At 37.9% G+C, this 21,661-nt stretch overlaps 2 protein-coding genes across 3 annotated transcripts in view; one reads left to right on the top strand and one right to left on the bottom strand.

Annotated features, from left to right (window-relative positions):
• The window catches only part of IMMP1L (inner mitochondrial membrane peptidase subunit 1), a 31,114-nt gene extending 23,024 nt beyond the window's left edge, over positions 1-8,090 (top strand). The window contains exons 5-6 of the mRNA XM_062620337.1: positions 4,214-4,324; positions 8,006-8,090. Coding sequence (XP_062476321.1) covers positions 4,214-4,324; positions 8,006-8,074 — 180 coding nt within the window. The 3' untranslated portion in view covers positions 8,075-8,090. The remainder of the gene's footprint in view (positions 1-4,213; positions 4,325-8,005) is intronic.
• A 912-nt stretch (positions 8,091-9,002) lies between these two features.
• Positions 9,003-21,661, bottom strand: part of DNAJC24 (DnaJ heat shock protein family (Hsp40) member C24) — a 34,747-nt gene continuing 22,088 nt past the window's right edge. For both annotated transcript variants that reach the window (XM_062620340.1, XM_062620339.1), the window contains exons 3-5: positions 17,739-17,877; positions 10,261-10,329; positions 9,003-9,351 (exon numbers count right to left, since the gene is read on the bottom strand). In XM_062620340.1, the coding sequence (XP_062476324.1) occupies positions 9,227-9,351; positions 10,261-10,329; positions 17,739-17,877 (333 nt within the window). In that variant the 3' untranslated portion in view covers positions 9,003-9,226. The remainder of the gene's footprint in view (positions 9,352-10,260; positions 10,330-17,738; positions 17,878-21,661) is intronic.

The raw sequence follows: 21,661 nt of genomic DNA on the forward strand, positions 1-21,661 counted from the left end.
CATTTAGTTTGAGGTACTTTTGAGACAGATAATCTAATAGTTTTATTTGCAGTATATTAGTTTTCTAGTGTGCCAATTAATGCAGTAGAAGCATCTCATCTCTTGGTTTTGAAGTTAGCGAGATTACTTGAAGTTTGGTGGCATGTAAAAAGACCAAAAGTATATGATTCTTTGTTGACTTCTCCCTGGCCATTTATGTAAATTAATGTTTTATGCTAGTAAGTATGTATGAAACGCCTGACCTGTACTTCAGTTTTGCTGCTTTAACTGCCATTGAGTAAATGCAACAGCCTTGCAACTTTAGCCAGTTTGTCAGTGAAAGATGCTTTTTTTATCTATCTGATCTGAAAGAGAATAAACTACTGCTATGGGTTGAGTTGTTCTAAATTATAATCTTGCTCTTCTGGTCTGTCTGCTCCTGTACTAGAGCCCTCAGAGCCTTGGAAGGGAGAACCGTCGTGTGTCTGATCAGTGTCCTGTATTCTCATGCATATGAGCTGCACCTCAGATAACCGGTTCTGCCTGAGAACTGATGTTCCTTGGAAGTAAATCCTCAGATAATCTGCACAAAACCAGAGGCACAGTGGTTGCAGAGGCAAAGAGAGCAGTCTGCAGGCAGTCAGAGGCAGAATGTTTTCATGTGCACCCATGCTGCTTTGGCACTGCTGGTTTTGCAGGTGAGCCACTAGTTAGTTATGTGACAGTTCAGTCGTTGGGCTTGTGAGGCTTTCACATCTTAGTTGTGGTCTGTGTGTGAGGGGGAGCAGAAATGCTGCCCAGCCCAAGGTAAATGATTTTGGCACTCTTGTCAATGTTTTTTGTCATCACAATCATTTGGAGTGTAGTAATAGGAACTATGATTTCAGTTGTACTTTTTAGATACAATTAACTTGGTTTGAGAGGTCTGTGGCCTGTAGGTACCAAAATGCAGTGTTGTGTATTGTCAAGGAGGTGGCTTTCCCATTGCTTGGGGTTTTTCTGGCAATAGCAGCCTGTCGGTATGTAATTAATATACTCTTACTATAATATACAAGTTTTCCACATTTTTTTTTCCTTTGGTTAAAAATTGATATTATTCCCGACTTCTGTGCTTGTATGGCTTTAAGGCATTTTGGACTGGGTCTTGACTTTGCAAAGGTTGATACTCAAAGTTAATTTGGTTCAATGTGAGTAATCCTACTGAAATCAGTGATGTGGTCCAGACACAGTTTGGTGCATAAAGCCTTGAAGGATTCTGGCTTTAGTGTTTATTTCAAAGTGGTGTAAACATTTTTTTTTTATAATCAATGATTATGGCTTGTCACTGGTATTTGGTTTACATTTTCATCTAATTCATCTTATTTTTATTACTTGTCTTATTTTTAGGTTGTAGTGAAGTGCTTAGATCATGGACAGGCACCATACAAAGGTATTATACTGTATTATCTCTAGATGAATTATACATTGTGACAGTACTCTTTAGGACAAATTTAGAGGTATAGGGTCCCGTCATACCTTCCATGGAGAACTACAGAAGTTACTGTAAGTGGTGAATTTCAGGATATAGGTTTATACTTTATTGCAAATGTTGCATTTGGAATGCAATCTATGAACGTCTTGTCTAGGCAAGTAATTATTAGTCATATTGGAAGTGATAGCCACAGCAGGCAAAAGCAATTGATTTTATTCTTTTACACTTATGGAGCATGTAACAATGATGGGGAGGTTTAGAAGTGTTTGGATATACTTATGTTAAGAGTGGGTCCTTATTTCACGTAATAAGAGATGAGCTTCACCTTCTGCCCAGAACTGGGGAGGGTGAGAAAGCATGGGAACCAGTAAAGTAGAAGGGGAGCTGATTGTGTCCTGTGTGTGAAACAGCAGCACATGGCAAGACACAAGGCTTTTTCGGAAACATGAAATATTAATGTGTGTTTGCTTTTTTATTTCACTGAAAAAAAAAATATGTCTTCCTTTCATGGTAATTTATGCTTCTCCTTTTGGTATATTTGCTGAGATAGTCTTTCAAAATAACAGTAGTTTGATGCATGGTTTGTAATTTTGGTAGATGCTGGAGAGTTTGCAACAGAAAGGTCAGAATGCTGCTTTATGTTTTAATACACACCTATTGCACTGGGTACAATGCAAATAATATCCAACAAACCTAACAGTAGCTGCTGGACATTTGAAATCAACTGTATACCACACACTGAAGAATATAGAATGGCAGCGCATTCTCTAACAGAGACATGTCAAAACCCTATGTTCACATGTGACTGAACTATTTTAAAAATTATTTATTTTAAATTGACTTTTGGCTGGTTATTTTGTTTGCAAAGCTGCTTGAGTAGGAGGAGGCCCAAAAGTCATCTCCCCGAAATCAGCTGGTCTTCCCAGAGGATGCTCTTCTGTGCACACATTAGCAATCTGATAAGCCTACAAAAAAGAAAGGTGGCCCAATGTGGAATGCCTGTACTGAAGGACTGGGAAAAACAAGAAGCAGAGGACCTTGACAAAACAAACAGATCAGTTTAAAACAAACAAGGCACCCCTCCTTTATACAGGAGCCTGTGGAAAGAAACAGTATCAGTAGGTTTCAAAAGGGTTTTGGGCATAGTGCTGGTCATACATAGAGATTCTAAAATGTTGAGGCAGGGATGTGTGCCCTCTGACATACTGAAACCCCTCTCCTGGATACCAGAGAAATTCAGGGGGTTTCTGGGAGAAGATGGACAGGCTTGCATGTGCTTTCCACCATGAGTACCTCTCTTTGGAACTGTCAAGAGACAAACTATTGGGTCTTAATCTGCAGCTTGTACACTTGCTACAGCTCAACAAAGGGACTCCAGGGTGATGTGATCTCTTACCATCCTAGCATGGTAACAGATGGGTAGGAGCATCACTAAGCAAAAGCCTAAAAGGCTCATTTAAAGACAAGGTTCCCGAAAGCATTACCTGGCCAAATACCTGCAAGTACAAACAATTACACTGCAGCTGCATTCTCCTCAAATGGTTTTCTGGGGAGCCTGTTTTTATTCTTAATGGTTTACAGCCAAACTTCACTACTGGAGTGGTATTTTATTTTAGTTTTACTTTTATTTTATTTATTTTAATTTATCTATTATCCTTGGAATTCTGTCTATGTAGACTATGGTATTTACAAGTCCATGTGGCTTATTTCTAAACCATTCATGTTTATACTGCTCAAACTTTGAGTTTTATTTGCTTTTTTGTTTCCACATTTTTTTCTCTGAATTATGGGCATAGTAATGTTTCAAGTACGTGGTTTTGGAAAAATGTATGTTAACCGGAAGTCCATTTTAAATATTACCTACCTTGGGAAAATGTTGCTACTTTTAAATTTTCAGCCCAATTTAGAATTTTAGAAACAAAAACAGATTAGAAAAATAATTACTATTTTATTTGGTCACTTGTAAGGGGTTATTAATTAAAGAGGAAATCTTAGTTTAAGACTCTAACAACTTTTTCATATATGAAAGCTTTATACTCTCATGTTTCTCTGTCATTGAGTCAGTCAGTGACTGCCATCAATCTGTGGTATGTTACATAGTTAATGTATAACATATATATAGGCAATGAAAGGTCTTTGTCATATAGTATAAGGTCACCATCATTAATTTTCAAATTATGAAAAGGGATTTGCTGTTTTGTGATCATCATTATTGCAATATAATGTGTTGTGGATTCTGCCTGCACATAGAATGAACTGTGATCTTAATTAGAACTTTGACAAGCCTACTCCGATAAAATGATGAGATTATTCGTAATTGATGTCACAATCAATTACCAGTTAGTTCATCATGACTCTACTAACAGGTCTAGCCTTGGTGCTGGCCCCAGGATGTTGATGAGTGTGTGGCTGCCCTGTTCATGCTGTTACTGCGACAGGAGGGCAGATTTTCAGTCAACATCCTAATGACCTCTTTTGAAGTCTATTAAATTAATGACCCTGTCACACTGCTCTAACCTCTTACATCTTCATTTTGGATTTTTTGTTGCAAACCATTGGTTTTTGAGCACATGATAAAACAGATACTTTGGAGCACTCCACCCTCCAGATCTGGCACTGTGTCTTAATAGATTCAATAAAAAACTAGTTCCTTATACAGTCATGAAATACAGAACACAGAAATCAGAAAATACATTGTAAGGCAAACTGTGCTCAACACCATTCTGTTCTATCTTTTTACATTGCAATCTTGCTTAATCATAGGTGCCTAAAGGACATGTTTGGTTAGAAGGTGATAATCTCAGGAATTCTACAGATTCCAGGTGCTATGGACCTGTTCCTTATGGACTGATAAGAGGACGCATTTGGTTTAAGGTATGTATATTTATAGTATCTAAAAACAGTTGCATTTGTAGTTCCTATTAGGTATTTAAAACTTACCTCCCTAACTGGCTGGCCAAAGAAATGTGAAGGAAAGCTTGAGCACAGTGGCCACTTGCTGTAAAGGATAATTCAGTGGCAGTGGGGGTTTTTCTGAGCAGCACTCTTTGAGCTGAAACTGCCTCTGAAAATAGATGAGTTGTTTTGCAAGCACATCCAAACCTGATAAAAACACACCCATAATCTCCTCCCCCCATATACCCTACTGCACAGATGTACATTCCAACCTTAATTCAATCCTTGCCTTTGCAAAATGGTAGGAAAGGGCAGCTCCATATTTCACTGCTATAATTTGGAAAGCATAGTTCAAAATACAAAATGGAGGGTAAGGTTATCCTTCATACACTTTAGACAGGTAGACTAGCCTTGCTGCTACTTAAACTAAATCTGTGAAAGACCCTTAACAGTAAAGTCAAATCTCTGCCACCATAATTGTCCACCACATTTGTATTTAAGAAAAAAAAAGCTCTGAATTAAAATTGGATTGTCTAAACCTCCACAGTTTCTCCTCCGTTTCAACAGTTCTACAGCTTTACTTCACACTAAATTATTTTTTCATATTATCTGCCCTATTAATTTTTCTCATTTACCAAAAAGAAGAAACTAACACAATTTCCTCTCCATAAAAAGTTTAATCTAATGAAAAAGGGAGTTTGTATTATAGACTTATGCACCAGCTTTTAGAAAGCTAGCTTTAAAATGGTGCCATTTAGAATAAGGGTTTGAAAACTCTTCTCCATATATTGAAACACAGCCACAAACACATAATTCAGCACAGCTGTATTACATGCAATTTAATATTTATAGATTTAATTTACAGTTTTAATGAACAAAACTTGAAAGTTTTCAAAATAACCTCACTAATTGTTTACTAAACCTCAAATAACATGTCCTGTTCAGCACCACCACCAAGTTCTGTCTGATCTCTGTTCTGTCTGGATAGCAGTTGCCTTGAGTTCTTCCCTAGTGTTTATTGAGTGCTCTCTGTTCGTAATCTATATTGTTTGCCTTAACCTTGTACACCAGAGGAAGAACACTGATTCTAATATGGCTATTTGTGTGACCCAGGTTTTAGCTTGGATTGCTAACTGCTAAAATACAAATGATGCTAATATGCTGATGGCCCTCTTTATGAAAATGTGGTATTAATAATCCAACTGAAAAAAAAGTTTCCGACTATACACTAGTATGGAAAAAACCAACTGGTTACTACTTTAAGGGGACTGTTAGCAAATTATTTCTTAAGAACCTGTGTCTGTGGACAGCTGTAATTTTGAGACTTGAGTGAAGTGACTGATGAGACTGAACCCTGAATTTTAGCACACAGCAAACTCTGTAAAATGAGTGGAACTTACACGCAGATATTCCATACTGAAGAAGTGCTTTAGGACTCTAGAATATTGTCTGTTTAAAAAGATAGTACACAATCACTTGATACTTAATCAAAATAATTAAGCAAATTTTATAGCAGCTATTTTATGACAGTGCACAGAGTAGTGATTATTAACATTTTAATGAGATTTAAGTATATGGTGCCTAACAAAAGCAAAAATGAGTTTGTTCTCCAGATGAGTGTTTATAATTTGGATTGTTGATGGTAATTCACATTAGAATACAATGATCTTGCTCTTATGTCTTGCTGCTGAACATTACATTGAAAGGCAGCAGAACACAGCCAGTCTGCCTGGTGGAAGCTAACGAGACCACTGGCCAAGAAACCTACATGTGTTTTTAATGTAGTCTGCTAGGTGTTTAGCTTCTCCTTCATGTAAAATCTTTTACTGCCTCCAGAATGGAAGCTTATGTGACTTCATCTTAAAGTGCATTCTGGAGGAGAAGATAGTAACAGTGGCTTTCGATGCTAAGTTATGTTTTCAGTAATGTATGCAAAAACCCAAATCTATTTGGAAGTCATGGATTTCGACAGAAGAGAGTAAGCTTATACCAGGCTTGTTCAGGCATCCTATTCTTGGCAAAACATAAATGGTAATACTCTGTGTGGCTTACCAGTGAAGTTCAGACCTAAGATGCGCACCAATGCTGGCTGCAACAGTGTTTAACCCAATCAGAACTAATGACATTTAATTATATTTGCCCCTTTTTCTCCATGCCGCTCTGAGAGGTTAGCTAATTCCATGAAAAGGCTGCTGCAGATTCAGTAGAGGCTGAGGGAGTCCCACAGTGACAGAATTCGAGCTTCATCCTCCCCTAGGTAGGAGATCTGGTGCATTCCCTGGGCTTAGGCTCCATGTCTAAAATGGACCTGTCGTGTATCTTCAAAAGAGCTAGTTACCCCCATTCATCCCCCATCTATCAGATCAAATACATGTAGGCCAAACCAACGAAGGCAAGGGGAAATAACTGCTAATTGGACTAGCCAGTTTGAACAAATAAGCCACAGTCAACTTCTGTTATAACTTGGACTTGCAAATTACTACACACAGCAGCATGTCTTTGTTTCACAGAAGAGGCTTGTTCCATCTTATTTCCAACCACTAGTACTGTTTCTCACATTCTCTCCTGCGTGCAGACTAGATAAAGCATCATTTCTGTTCTAACTCTACCACTAAGATTACTGTATGAATTTGAAATGAAATTGTCAAAACAATACTTAAAACAAATCTAAGGCTCCTTCTGTACTGTGGCTGTTCCATGAACTCCGTTAAAGAGTTCTTTCTCTGTCTAGATCACTTCATGTTGAGCAGTGGCTGTGTGATTTTTATGGGACTAGAGTCACTGAGGGCATTCATTCTTCAGCATCATCTCTTTCCCTTCTTCCTGCTATCCCCTTGTGCCACCTTTGAAACAAGTGTTGCGAGGAGACACAGTCAAGGGAGACAAAGGACAAAGCATAAAAGAATGTCCTTGATTCCCTATTATTTTCTTTTGTTTTGTATCCAAGACCAGCCAACATGTAATTAGTGAATGTTAAGAGCACAGTACTCCTGGGAACGTTCAGGTGTATGAACAGCTATACAGGTAATTTCTGAAGAGAAGGTTTTTCTCTTGCTGGTGAGCATCATTTTCTGACACTTATACTTTGTCATGATTTGTGCTCCTTTTTTACATAGCAGTCCCCTTCTCAGAGGAGCCCCCCCTGGTTGAAGAGCCCCTGATGGTGTCAGGCACTCCACCCCTTTATACCTTTTTGTATGGGATAAGCTTATCTACAAGTCTGTGGAATTTTATTCCAGGGTCTGGTGTTTGTAGTCCAAATGCCCATCCAGAGGTAACCTTTGTGGTATCCTTCTCCTAGATGGATCAAAATACATACTCTGTCTTTTAAGTTAAGAGGTTTACAAGGTAGAAAACTTTGAATTCAAAAGACATTCTAGGAATGTATTTATTTCAAAGACTGGAAAGAATATTGTAATTTGTGAGGCCCCAGTAAAGCACACTGTGAATAAATTAGTGTTGTCTATGGCTGCCATGGAATGATGATTCCTCCTGATATACAGCATTTGTCGCTTCTAGGAAAGGAAACATGCAGGTGAGAGAAGTTCACATACCATCACCCAAAAAGCTGAAAAATTATAGTTAATAAAATGATTACAACATTGAACTGAACTTTTGAGTTGTGATTAAAATTTCTTGTAACTGTATTTTATTTCACAGATATGGCCTCTGAATGACTTCGGATTTCTACGTGCAAGCCCCAATGGCCATAGATTTCTGGATGATTAAAAGATTTAAGTGACTACTGCCAGCTTTCCTAGTATTTTCTACTAAAATTAATGGAACTGTTTTTGTTTAGAATAAACACAAGTATGACTTGATAAGGAGGTCTCTTTCTGAGATTACATCTAACGAAAGTGGGAATGATACACTGCTGTCATCAACAAAACCTGCCTCTTACCATTTCCTCTGGCTGTTTACAGTAAGTGCTTGAATTTATTAGAAAGATTTGGGTTTTGCTGCAAGCCAAGGTTAGCACTGACTGTTAACAAGGGATGAAAAAGGCACAATGCACCCAGAGCTGCACATAGGCTGTGCCTACAGTAGGAAGTAGTGTGGTCTGCTAGGATTAGGACTGAAAACAGTAATGGTGGGGGTTCTGGATCTGCTCACAGGAGTTTTGTAGGGTTTAGTTACCCAGAGGCCTGTGTGCCTTGTAGGGGTCAGAGCCCGGCTTCCTCTTTATTTTTTACCTAAGGAATGAAGGCTGCATTTGTTCAAGATGGAGACAGTGAGTTCAAAACTTGCTCCTTCTCCAAGCTGGAAAGCCAGTGCAGATGCACTGTCAGATGTGCACAGCCACTGGACCTGCTACGTATTACTAAGAGAATCAGCCTGCCTGACCTGCAAGTCTCTGCCACCTCTTTCCAAGGCTCAAGTCCTTCTGAGGACTTCCATACTGAAGTTAAATATTTAATATGGAAATAGAAAATGTTCCCATTAATGCACCTTACTTTTTATTATGTTCAAAGCATTCTCACATCTATGGGTGCTAATTAAATTTTGTCATCTGAGCTGTTAAAAGGATTTAACCTAAGAGGTGGGACCTGGGCTAGAGTTGATACAGACTGAGACTGAAAGAAGCTACTCCATTGTTTACTAGGAAAGAAATGTCCTTTAGATCATGAGATATATTACCGTTGTACAGAACTCAGTGTTCTGTTCTGGAGGTTTTTATTAACTAGCTCTTTAGCTGCAGAAGGAAAACCAAGCCTCATATCTGCAGAGCTATGTTAGCTAATGTGCATGTTTCCTTTCTTAAGCCTAATTGAACTTGTCCTGTCCCCTTTTCTTTAGCATACATTCCTTTAGCAGATGCTGTCCCCCATTTGTCCAGTCTTTTTACAAATTTGTAACTCTTCATGTGCTTGATGGAAACAGTCATTGAAGGATCTCGATTACGAGTGAACATGTGTCACAACAAACCAAAGATACGTCCTTGATTTCATTCTTGAAGACAGTGTATTTCCCGCCACATCGACATGGGAGAGTGTAACATTGTTCATCTGCCAAAAAGAAAACAAAAAAGCCTTTAGTGCTTGAGAAGAATAAAGAATTTATTCTGGGTTTTCTTCACAAAGCTGATCTTAATATAACAAATGACCTCTCATTGCTGGATTGTAGGTATCGGTACCTGGGGTACCATTTATTGCTCAAAAGATAAATCTACTCTTAAACTGTTTCAATGACTGTGAAGTATTCTTACACCAGCCAGCCAGGGTCAATGTGGTCTCTCTACAAAAGCAATTAATAAAAAGGTGCACATCAGTGAAACAGATATTAAGAGAAAAAAATAGAGCTGTTAGTCAGAAATAACAACAGATCAAGGATGGTTCCAAACCAGAATGCTAGCCCAGAAAACAGATGTAAAACAGAAGAAAGGAAAGCTGACAGGATTTTCCCCTCACTGCTTAAAGAAATGGTAGAAAACCCAAAACCAAACACAAAAAATCCCCAAAACCAAACCCCCTCAGCCATTAATTTAAAAAGCAATTAAATGATAAAAGCTGGAGTATCATGAGGGAAGTAACACACAGATATTACGAAAATATTTAGAAAAAAAATCTGTATGAAAACACCTGAAATTTTGCCGTCATAGAAAGAGCCAAAAGATGCACAAGAGATCTGAGAAGAATCTGGAAATCTAACCACTCAATTATACAACAAGGAAAGAGCTAAGTGAAAAGTGGTACTGCAAGTGGGGCAGGGAAATAGAGGAGGAATGCAAAATAAGTACTACAGAAACTTAAGTTCCAATTCAGGTAATCATAGAGAACAGAACAGCTAAAAAGCTGAGAAAATACAAAACAGTAGAACTTAGAGACAAAATGATGGTATAAGATGTAGGAAAAAAAAATAAATACTTCTGCAGTGACAGTGAAAGGCACTGGGAACAAGTATTAAGGCACTCGTACCTTCATTCCAGGACATATCCTCAAGGGAAATCTGTGCATGTAGTGGCCATTCTTTTGTCAGATTATCTTCTATAAAGAAAACATGGCACATGTTCAACCCTGATAACAACAGATCCTTATTTCTTCCTGATCAATGACTAGTTTTACATACCCAGCAGTCATGTCTGGTTCCTACTAGAGAGTCAATTAAAAATGCAGTTCTCTAAAACTTTAGTTTCCATGTCTCTGCATAAGCTGAAAAATGTTCTGCTGTACCCAGAAGTAAAAGGTGAAGCCACATTCTTGAAATTAAGGCATGACTGAAAACAGCAGTTCCACACATCCCAAACAATTATGTGAACTAGGAACAAAATTTAGTTTTGATAAAACCTTTTAAAAGCCTGTCTGTAACTACAACTCCACAAGCTGGAATTGGGAACACCTGCTTACCTGTACCTGTCACAAAATCAGGGAATGGCTGAGGTCAGAAGGCATTTCTCAAGATCAAATCCTCCTGCACAGGCAGGGTCAGCTACAGCAGGCTGCCCAGGATCACAGCCAGTTAGATTTTAAGTATCTCCACACATGGAGACCCCACAACCCCTCTTAGGCAACACATTCTCCTTTAGAAAGGGGAAGCCAAGTAAACCCCCCCAGTAAACAATTTATCAGCACATTCATATTTGGTGTACAATAAAGGACAGAAACCCCTTACAATTTGCTACACAAAACCTCCCAGCTGCTGCCTGTAAGCTCCAACTCCCCAAATGCTGCATTTTGAAGAACCAAAAATACCTAAAAGCATCTTTAGCACATACACAGAAATGCCCTAGATTTTGCAAGACTTGAAAGCTTAGCACTTACTTAAAGTTTAAATGGAGTTGTTATTGAGAAAGTAGGTGCTCCATCTCTTGAAGCAATGAATCTAAGATTGATAAGTTTGGTAACATCAAGCTTTCTAGAGCATGTGGTATTGTCTACAGCTTTCTGTGGAAATTCAGTTGGCAGTGAAAGTACATGCTGAAAAAGGCAGAGGCCCAGATTGTTTTGTTATTTTAATTCCCAACCTAATCACTATATTGTAGGGTATTCTAAATGTTTCCGAGCTTCTTCTATGTAGCTTCTCTTTGCTCTGGATTGAAAAGAGACCTTGCAGCTATCTCCTCCGCTAATATCCCAGAAAAACTGCCAAAAAATGATACCAAATGTGGGATGAGTTATCAGTGACATAGTGACTCGGAAGAGACATATATGAGTTGGCTTAATTAACTATCAGTTGATTTCACACATTAACTATGTAAAGCAAGCTATGTGCAAGTAAGATTCCTAATTTACAACAAAGGAGTGCATGGCTCCATCAGAGCAGAGTATCATAGGTGGAAGATTTAATGTAACTTGCCAGTAGTGAAATGAACCCTTTGCATTTTAGCTAAATCTTATGTATGTGTGTGGCAAAGAGTTAATAAGTTAATACATTTGGGGTTTTAAATTAGACATTTAAGGCCAGTTAAAAAAAAACAAACACAAAACAAAACAAACCCCAACTGTCAAATATTAAGTCTTAAAGTGGGATTTCACATAGAACAAGTTATATAGGATTGGAGGTGGAGGACTGGGTCATGTCTTACCGGCAGGAAATGCAAAAGGGCAGGTGAACCATATGCTCACCAAAGAACTGGTAAGACGCAAGCTGATGAGGTTATTATGCTTAAAGTAAAGTTACTCACAAATCATTGAATCATTTAGGTTCAGCTATTCAAGTAATGAAGAGGAAAGCTATGGGAAAATCTACACTCTCTTCCAAACATAGTACAATATTAAGGCTTGGGAGCAGAATTTCAACCAAGGTTTTCTAATTCACTACTGCAGTTGTAATTTTGAAAAGAAAAAATAAATAAGCAAAATTAATTACATAATTCCCAGACTGAACTGAGATTATTATTCCCAGTCTGATGCTCCAGTCTGAAAGACAACTGGCTTATGGGCCATCTCAAAAAATGTGAACTGTTAATTAGTACTCTTGACTTGAGTAAGTCTCCAAATTCAGCACATAATCCAGTAACCCTCGTCAGTCAGTTTTATATGCTGCATTTATCTGCTTCCCTCATGCAGGCAGGAGAAGCTTACTTTCCAGAGTTGAGCAAAGCTTTACTTTCTAGTTCACCCATTAAATACAGAACCCAGCAGAAATAGATGCAGCCACTTATTTAAAGAGAGAGGCACAGCCCAGTGTGAGTTTGGAGAGTTTACAAGCAGAACTGCAAACCAATGGTTTTCACAGAGCGTGTTAGTGACTAATATTCTTCCTTATTTCATCTCTATCATTATTATTACAACCAGGGCTCTCTCACTGGTGGTTCTGTGAAGTAAACCTGTATCTGCTTTTCACTCCTTTGCCAGAAGGAAAGTTATTTAAGACTGGTATTGTTACCAGTGCTGAGTTACAGGGTAGGTTTACTCACACATGACGCCTACTCAACCTGCAGAACTCTGTGTACTGAGTTGTACTATGTAAAACACATTCCTGTACATACAGGGGAAATTGTGAAGTCCTGGTTATCTACAATAGCTTGAAAAACAAATGTTAATTCACAAGTACAGCCTGCCTGGCTTTGCCATCTATTGGATTTGTCTGACAACAAGAACTGAAAGGATTCTGCAGCTCCATTGTCTCAACTGCAGGATCTCAGAAAACACTGGCAGGCTCATCAGAGAGGTTTATGAGCCTGCAATTCAAAGAGATTAAAAGGAAAAATCTACGGAGATTCTTTCAGGCTAAAGAACAACATTAAATAACTATTAGCAGCTTGGTTCAGTAAAGCTTTACTAGAGCCCTTGCTGGGTCATTCAGAAATTGTAAAAGAGGAAAGGTATTTAAGTTTCACTTGAGGATACAATAAATATTTCTTGGGCTATTTAAGGCAGAGTTTTAGGGAAAGGGTTGCAAGCAGTGAGTGGAAATTTCACCCTTTTAACAGTTTATGGTAATAGTAAAAATAGTCGCAATACTTAAAGATTTTTCTAGCTTTTTATCAGTCATACAGTCTTCAAATTCATAAAAATTCAAGATATGTATATTCAATCAAATACTGTCCATAGTACCTACTCGGTATCAAAATCTGCACAGTTCTCAAAACCTGGATGTCTTTGTCATCTTCTTCTAATAGACTGTTTAGTTTTTAAATGATTACTGACGTTCTAGTCTCTCATATTAATTCAAACTAACCATGCCTACTTCAATTGCAAATGATAAAAAAGTCATGCATTAAGAATTTCCATAACAAAAGCCATATTTGTTAAATAAAATAAATACTGCTTGACTCGTAGCCAGTGCAGATCAGAATTAACTCCAAAGAACTATGAACAAGGGTTGTGTTCCAGCACTAGCTGAGGGTCTACAGCCCTAAAAATCCATGGCTAGAGAAGGAATACATACTTCTGTGCCTTCACAAGTAGCACCTGGCAGAATGAAAAGCCTGAAGTAATAGCCATGGGAAGATCTTTATTTTGGTCTGAATTTTTTTTTAAAAGAAGGAATTTTCTTAACAAGGAACCACTGAACTATGCTGCATTAATTGTTTTCTTTTCTTATAATTAGGTAGGGAAGGTGTTCAATTGCCATTCCTGCTACTGAAAGCATTTTTGTAGATTCTTGTCTCGCTTCTCCTGCTTACTCTTAGGGAATCTGTAAGGTTATTCTGGCATCCTATTTATCACATTATGTAAAGTATCTTGGTATCTAATACAGTATCATCACTTTATTGCCAGAGCAGGAGGGAATGATGGATCAATGGGGAAGCAACCATCTCTAAACCAGCCTTTTCAGTTTACTATACTAGGAGAGGAACAGGGAAGGAGCAGGGGGAGAAGCAGCTACCGTTTCTTTAGCTTGGGTTTTCATTTTCCCACTTTATGACCACACCTGTGTAAGCCTCCCTTTCCAAACCTGCAGCAGAAACTTCGAGTGAGGACAGCTCCTCAAAGATTTTTTTTCAGGTTTTAAAGAAGATTGGTATTGCCAGTGAAAGCTGAATTAGTGACCAGATATTTTAGCCTAACTAAAGGTTTTTCTTGTGCCTCACTGACTAAAGGGAAGATACATAGTGGATGGAACCAGACTCCTCAGACACAAACAGCGGAAGCTGCAACAGTAGCAATTCCAGTTAGGACTTGTAATTTCTCACATAGAATCACAGAGTGGTTTGGGTTGGAAGGGACCTTAAAGCTCACCTACTTCCAACCACCCCCCTACCACAGGCAGAGACACCTTCCACTAAACCAGGTTGCTCAAAGCCCCATCCAGCCTGGCCTTGAAATCTAAGAAGTGAAGCAAGAACTAAAAAATGATGCTGGAATATCTATTCATGGATGAAAAATGCATCTGTAATATTTTTCTAAAAATGTAATTCCAAATGTGAAAATGAAAAGGAGGTATGTCCTGAGATGTGAAAACTCCTCCTTGTGATTACACCCCCACCCTATAAACACCCGGGCTCTATGGATACCTCTGTCCATCATCATGTAAAAACATATTATCCAGCATAGAACCTCACTGGAGCCATACATGGAAGATTCCCTAGATTCTTAAAAGAATTTCTGCACCCTCTGCCCCCAAAACAGAGCAACTGGTTTTAGTGTTAATCCCATGACTACCTTTGAATTATTTGCTACATTAAGTGATTTAATTTTAATTGCAACCTTTCTGTTCATTATTCAATCAGGTTGGACAGGGCTTGGAACAAGCTGATCTAGTGGAAGGTGTTGTTGCCCATGGCAGGGGCTTGGAACTGGAGGAGCTTTAAGGTCCCTTCCAACCCAAACCAGTCTGGGATTCTCTAATGAGGAAAAAAAAAAAAAAAAGTCCATTCTTAATAGGTAAATTGTTATGCAGCTTTTTTTTTTCCACCCCCTAAGTTTTACTTTTTCTCTCTGGCCTCTCCCCCTTGCCCCCCCAGACTGAAAGCAAAACCCTTTAGCATTATAACGGGATATTCTTATATGTCATGAAAGATATGACAAAGAAATGAACTGAAATATTTTCACAAAATGGAAAAAGATAGTTCTCCAATTTCCAGACCAGAGAGGCCTGGAAGAGTATTTCAGCCAAACTTCTAAATGGTTTGGGGTTTGTCCTTTCCTCTTTAATACTATGGCCTGAAGGCACAGAGAAATAAGTAGGACAGCATAGCAATACCTTCAGAGAAAAGCATTATTAAGGTATGAAAGCACATTCACTTGTTATTCTCAACGATTCAAACAAGCAGGAAATTAAAACCATAGAGCCCCACACTTTCAGCTTCCTGAAACGTCTCTGGCCACTGAGTTTCTGAGTCAAGTAATTAAGATTTAGTTAGTATAACACAAGAAGGTAAACACAAATAATCTGTGACTTGGGAAGAGGACTACAGTGCAAGTGACTTGTAGCCAGGCACATGTGCACGCTGGCATCCTTCAGATCCTGCTTCCTGGGCCTCACAGTCCTACTAGCTCGCTGTATTATCTCCCTCATCACTATTCCCCTTAGCTGCTGTCTCCGTTCCTTTGTTTGTGTAAGCTTTTACAGCAGTGTCTACGACTTAGTCTAGAATCATGACTTTAGAAGCAGCTTGACAAGCATTCAAAGAACCAGAATTTATTTCACCATCATTTTGCTGCCAGGGAACACACTGCAAAGAATGCAACAATACTGCACATGCGTGTTACATGTGGCTTAGTCTGAAACACCTGATCCCCTGTGAATGGCACCCTCTATATTAAAATACATCTATTCCATTACCAAATACCTGTGTAAATAAATAATTTGTTTTCTTAATTTACTAAGTCTTTTTTATAGGATCTTCAAGTGACTTTTTGAAGACCTCATCTGCATGCAAAAGAACCTCAGGAAATATAGGTAACCTTTAAAATACTTTGGAATGAGTTTTGTCAAAACTAATTTATAGTAATGTCCTTATATTCCATGGGAAAACAAAGTTACTTACTAAATCTTGATGTAGCTCTCAACTTCAGTGGATTAACTTGACCCAAGTGAAATGGAACTCTGTATTTAAGCTTTATTTAAAAATCACTAGATACAGAGAAGGTTTCTCACGTGACCTCTAATATTTCTTTTTTCCTGTGCATGTACAATTTGTGACAACGGAAGACACAGCTGATATGACAGTGCCAGGAGTACAATAGGATGAGAGCACTGGGTAGCAGAAATTCCTCTTCTGACATCACATTCAGGCATTTAAAAAATAAATTTGAGATGAAAATGTGTTTATGTTGGACCTTAATCCTGTTTATGTGACAAATCAGCGCAACATCCAATTTTTTTCCCCATCCTTTTAAACTATTTCTTCAATGATTCTGTTTTCACCCCTCCACCCTCTCTTCCAAAACCCAAACAAAGTGTGAAATACAAGATTATCTAACTAGAGAATTCATACTAGGTATATACAATTATGTATCGCTCTTTTTATCCAGCAGTAATGCATATCTGCCAGAATGACTAAGTCTTTGTCTGTAAGTTGTGGTACCCGCAGCGGCAGGGGAGTTAAAAATCAGCACAAGAGAGAAGGGTCTGATGGTGTGCCAGTGTACAATGGAAGAGAATTCAATAACAAGCTGCAGAGACAGCGGGCTTTTATCAGACACATTCAGAAGTGGTGGTGGCTACACGTCAATGCAAGACCAGAGTGTGTTACTGCAGAGTGCAACTGAGTGTTTTCCCCACAGGCAATACACTATTATTGACTCCCCCCCATTAACATGTAGGGTGGATATACATTTATTGAAGGTTCTAATGGAAGGCTGAGGGACTCCTATCCTGAGGCCAGAGCAGAAAGACAGCCTATCACTTCATGTAATGGTAGCCCATGTGTGACAGACCTGACCTACATTTCCCCCCTTTCTTTCTCACAACAGCCTGTCACTGTTTTAAGAAGCTATTTTCTGAGAGGTATAAAAAGAAATGCATGCCAGAGCTGCCTAGTTAATGTGTTATATCTGAGTATTATTTATAAACCTGCTTTAAAAGACTGTTTTAGTCTACAGATGAATAATGAAAGCTACTATAACACACACAACTGAAAAGAATGTGTCTTTAATGATTCTCAAGTGCTTATAAACACACATTAAATACTAGGTATAAAAGGATTAATACCTGTACCTAAGATACTTGCAACAAAATGTAAGATAAGACTTAAAATTAAGGTCACTTAATGAAGCTGCCTTAATAAAATAAAAAGGTCTGTAATTAGTATAAATTTCATGTTTGTTCAAATTATTAGGAATAACGCCACCTAATGTTTTGTTGGAAGTAATCCAGTGTTTTCACTAACGTACGTGTAGCAAAAGCTATAAATAATGGATCCACATTTGAAAGCAGGACAAGAGTGAAAGAAACATTTGGCTCAGCAATAAACAGCATTTTAAAATACCATCTAACTACCACTCTCAGACCCTGCTTTTTTAAAGAGCGGCTGCCACTACTGCATTCCTTGGCAGGGACCTACCATGCTGCTGCAGGTCATACTCTTTTTTTGTCTCTTCGTTCCCTAGAATTTTCCATGCTTGATCGATTTCGATGAACCTCTGTACACGCTCCTCCACTTCTCCTGCTGGCACATCTGCCTTCTGCTTGTCTGGATGATACTGCCCATCACACAAACAAACAGAAAGATGAAAAAACAAAGTTGAGGGGAGCGAAAGTGAGGAGGGTGGAAGAGGAGCAATCAATAATGCATTTGATATTCAGTTAAAAGGACAGAGAAAAGGAGAAGGTCTGAGGTAAGGTGCCAAAGGAAGGGAGACAACGATGCTGGGCACAAGAGAAAACTGCCAATTTAATTAGACCACTGAAATGGCAACAAAACACCAGTGGCACAAATGTCACCATGCACACTGACGGCATTTTCTGGGTAATTTGCTGATGGAATCATTGGTCTTATGGACAATTTACCTAGAGAGAATGACTACCACAAGCAGAAATAGGTACATGCAGAGGAGCACAACACAGGAACAAGAGGAGGTGCTTTAAGTGCTAGCAGCTCTCTGAGTATTACACACAGATGATTCAAACAATACCACCAATGTTTAGTTAGGGCTATCACAGGCAGATTGAATGCTGCATCACATGTGCCTAGCATTTTTAAAAAAATATCATTTAAGTAGTAAAGAGAATATACGTGATCAGATATGATACTACATGCAATTCTGGTTTTGAAAATATGCCTCAACATCTTTAATTTCTTCCAGTTCAGTGAATCAATAGCCCTTCCAAATATTTAAAGTCGTGGATCACTGGCTACAAAATTCTGTCATTTTAGTTAAGAAATGGTTATTCAAGGACATGACTGCAAGAAATCCGACATTAAATGGCAATAATAATTGAAATAGTATCACATTTTCTCTACCATTCATTCTAAACGGAGCATTCCAGCTGATGCTTTTAGTAGTCTACGTCTACACTAAGCAAAAGCCCCAAACTTCTGCTCTTTCACTGTAATCCTCTTCATACCCTTCTCCATCTGAGACAATGAACAACATGTCCTTGCTCCAGTTCTTTTAGGCCCTGCTCAGCCTGCTGAGACACCAACCACAGGACACCTTACCAAAGTGTTAACCAGCCTAATAGATGAAGTTCAGAGAGCACTCTGATATCCTCCATCAGTACTTTAGACACTAATCAATCAATACTCTTGTTTGGCATCTTCCCTTATTCTTGGTTACTGTATATTTGCTTCTGATGCTCCTCCCTCTCCATTATACCCTTCATAGGAGCTGCCTCAACAGAGCCAGGGGTTTGGATTTGTACTGAGGGACGTGAAATATGATGCATGTTTCTGACCTCCTCCTCTTTTCCCATTCAGCCTTATTTCAGGGTTAATCTCTGCTGCAACCGTGCACAAGTTCTGTAATGAAAACAGACAAGCCTGTTTTCTACTCGACCTATCTCCTTCTCCTCAAACTGAACTATTGCTCATCTCTCCCTCTGTGCATCCAGTTATAAGTTCTTCCTCAAAATGTTAGAGCCACCCAATGTCTCCTGCAATATCACTTCTCAAAACCTGTGCAAATTATCTTTGTGTCACTCATACCTGCCACCTGAGCACTATTTTCAGCTCTATTAGTGTACTCAGGAACTACCTATATCTTTCTGGCTGCATAAACAGTGTTTTTAAGAAGCGATGCTTTCATAAATATAGCTTTTCACTGAGCACATATCCTGATTTTTGAAGACAGCACTAATTTTTACTAATATTACTACTTAATAGGCTTTTATAAAAACAATAAAGGATATTTTCCTGAGCCTCACAGAAGGTAAAAGGAAGAAGGTTAGAGATGTCTGCCCAGTCTAGTTTTCCTTTTTTTTTTTTTAACCTCTAGTAGAAGTAAATTTCTAACTTATTTCCATTACTAAAGACTGTCTGGAATTTATATCAGTTTATAGCAGATGATGCTTTGTAGTTACTGTGAACATTAAAAAACAGTCCAAAGCTTAAATGAAAAAAACTTTAAACGTTGTCTGTTGGAGACCTGGTGAATTTTTTAGTGCTGCAGGAAAGCAAACTTAACCTGCTGACCTTTTCAATTACAGTATCAGTATTATGCCTTTCTAAAACAACTGTATTTAGCTGTCTTATTTTTAATATGCATCAGACTGTACTTATCACCTGACAAATACGCTCTAAAAACACAGATACAGGTTCAGTTCATGGTTGTGTAAGTATCATGGAACACCTTAGTTTAAGTAAATGAATTGTATTTCATTATTCTAATCTATTGGCTTTGATACCAAGCAAGTGAGCAAACCTTTTTGGTCTTGGGAAAAATACAGTGTTTATATTGTTATGTTCACCAAATAAAGCGTAGACCCTGAAAACTACTTGAGTTCTATCATGTATTTGATTTATACAGTCATCATTTTACTTATTCAGTGTACAACACATAGCTTTCACCCACAGGGTTTGTGTAAGAATTTGGAACACACTGTAGCACATTCAACTGCTGTATTTTTTATTTCTACCTACTTTGTACTCCATGAAGTTTGGACCCTGCAAAATTAACCCCTGGACTTTAATCCCTGAAAATTAGTAAAGACCTTTTGGTCAGTAACTGTATTATGTCTCAATAACCATACTAACAAACCTTAAGAACTCTCTTATCACAAGATGAGACACTACCAGGTCCCTATCCTCCTAACACTTGTACGAGTTGCTTAACTTTATGCAATAAATGTAATAGGGTTGATTGACTTTAATCAAATTCAAATAAGCAAGCAGAAAACGTTGAGTTAAATCAATTTAATGTACATTTCTTACTGGCACTCATGAAGTTATTTTTCAAAAGGAATTTACAACACCCAATAAGAATCAACTTAATTCGACTTATTGGGAATGAAAGAGTGAAGCACACAGGCATAGATAAGTTTTACACTAAATTTGCAATCTCTTGCTAAACTGTGGAATACATGGTAAATAAACCACTCAATATAGTCAAACTTTTACTCATAACTACTTTTCCACATCACAAATTAAAAAGGCTGATTATTTGAAAAAGGTTCAGAAAGTACTATTCCTTCTCATTTATTACTTAATACATCATCATGGTCATTTTGCCTTGCGTATAAGGGGTATTCATTTTAAAAACAAAAGATGCCCCACATGTCCAATTCCATTCATCAAAACAGGTGGCTTTATTTTCTACGAAAACTATTACTTCTTCCAAATATTTATGAAAAGTACTATCATTTACTACTATGTATTGCACAGATAACTAAAGAATTCCCCCTCCCCCTAAAATTACACAACTTTCAAGTAAGCATGTTTAAAATGTAAATATTCTAATTTTTCCTGACTGAGGAAAATTAAGTAGATCAGCTCTATTTTCCCAATTTTTTTCTTTTCTTTTTTTTTTTTTCCCCTCCAGGATTAGAGTAAGGACTACTCTCCACTTTCCACAGCTTTATCTTTCCTAATTTCCCACATTTCATGCAAAGCTGTCAAACAGTAGGAGGAATCCTAAGCAGCAAATAAAAAGTAATATAAAAAGGGCGAACCAGATGTGGCTGCATTAAAACTTGACCTTCTCTCCCAAGACAATATTTTCAAGGAAATATTTTCAGGGGTTTTTATTCTTCTTATATGCCTTTTAGGGTTTTCTTTTTTTGTTTGTTTGCTTGTTGTTTTTTTTGGTAAGGGAAACCATTATTAAGGTTCTAAAAAGTCAAAAGTAAAGACCAACACAGGACAATGATGAAACTATTACAATTGAATAAAAAGTGAGACTATTCTGGACTTACCATCATGAGTCATAAAGTAACCACTAAGCATCCGTACTACCAAGTTACAGCATAATAAATTTCTAAACTATCAGATTTTATTAAAGATTTTTAACTCTGAAATTATCTACAGGCTCCTGGAATCACCTTGCTAAA

The sequence above is a fragment of the Pezoporus occidentalis genome, unplaced genomic scaffold (genome assembly GCF_034315485.1).
Source record: "Pezoporus occidentalis ecotype Australia unplaced genomic scaffold, CSIRO_AGI_Poc_V1 ctg22, whole genome shotgun sequence".
Lineage (NCBI taxonomy): Eukaryota > Metazoa > Chordata > Aves > Psittaciformes > Psittacidae > Pezoporus > Pezoporus occidentalis.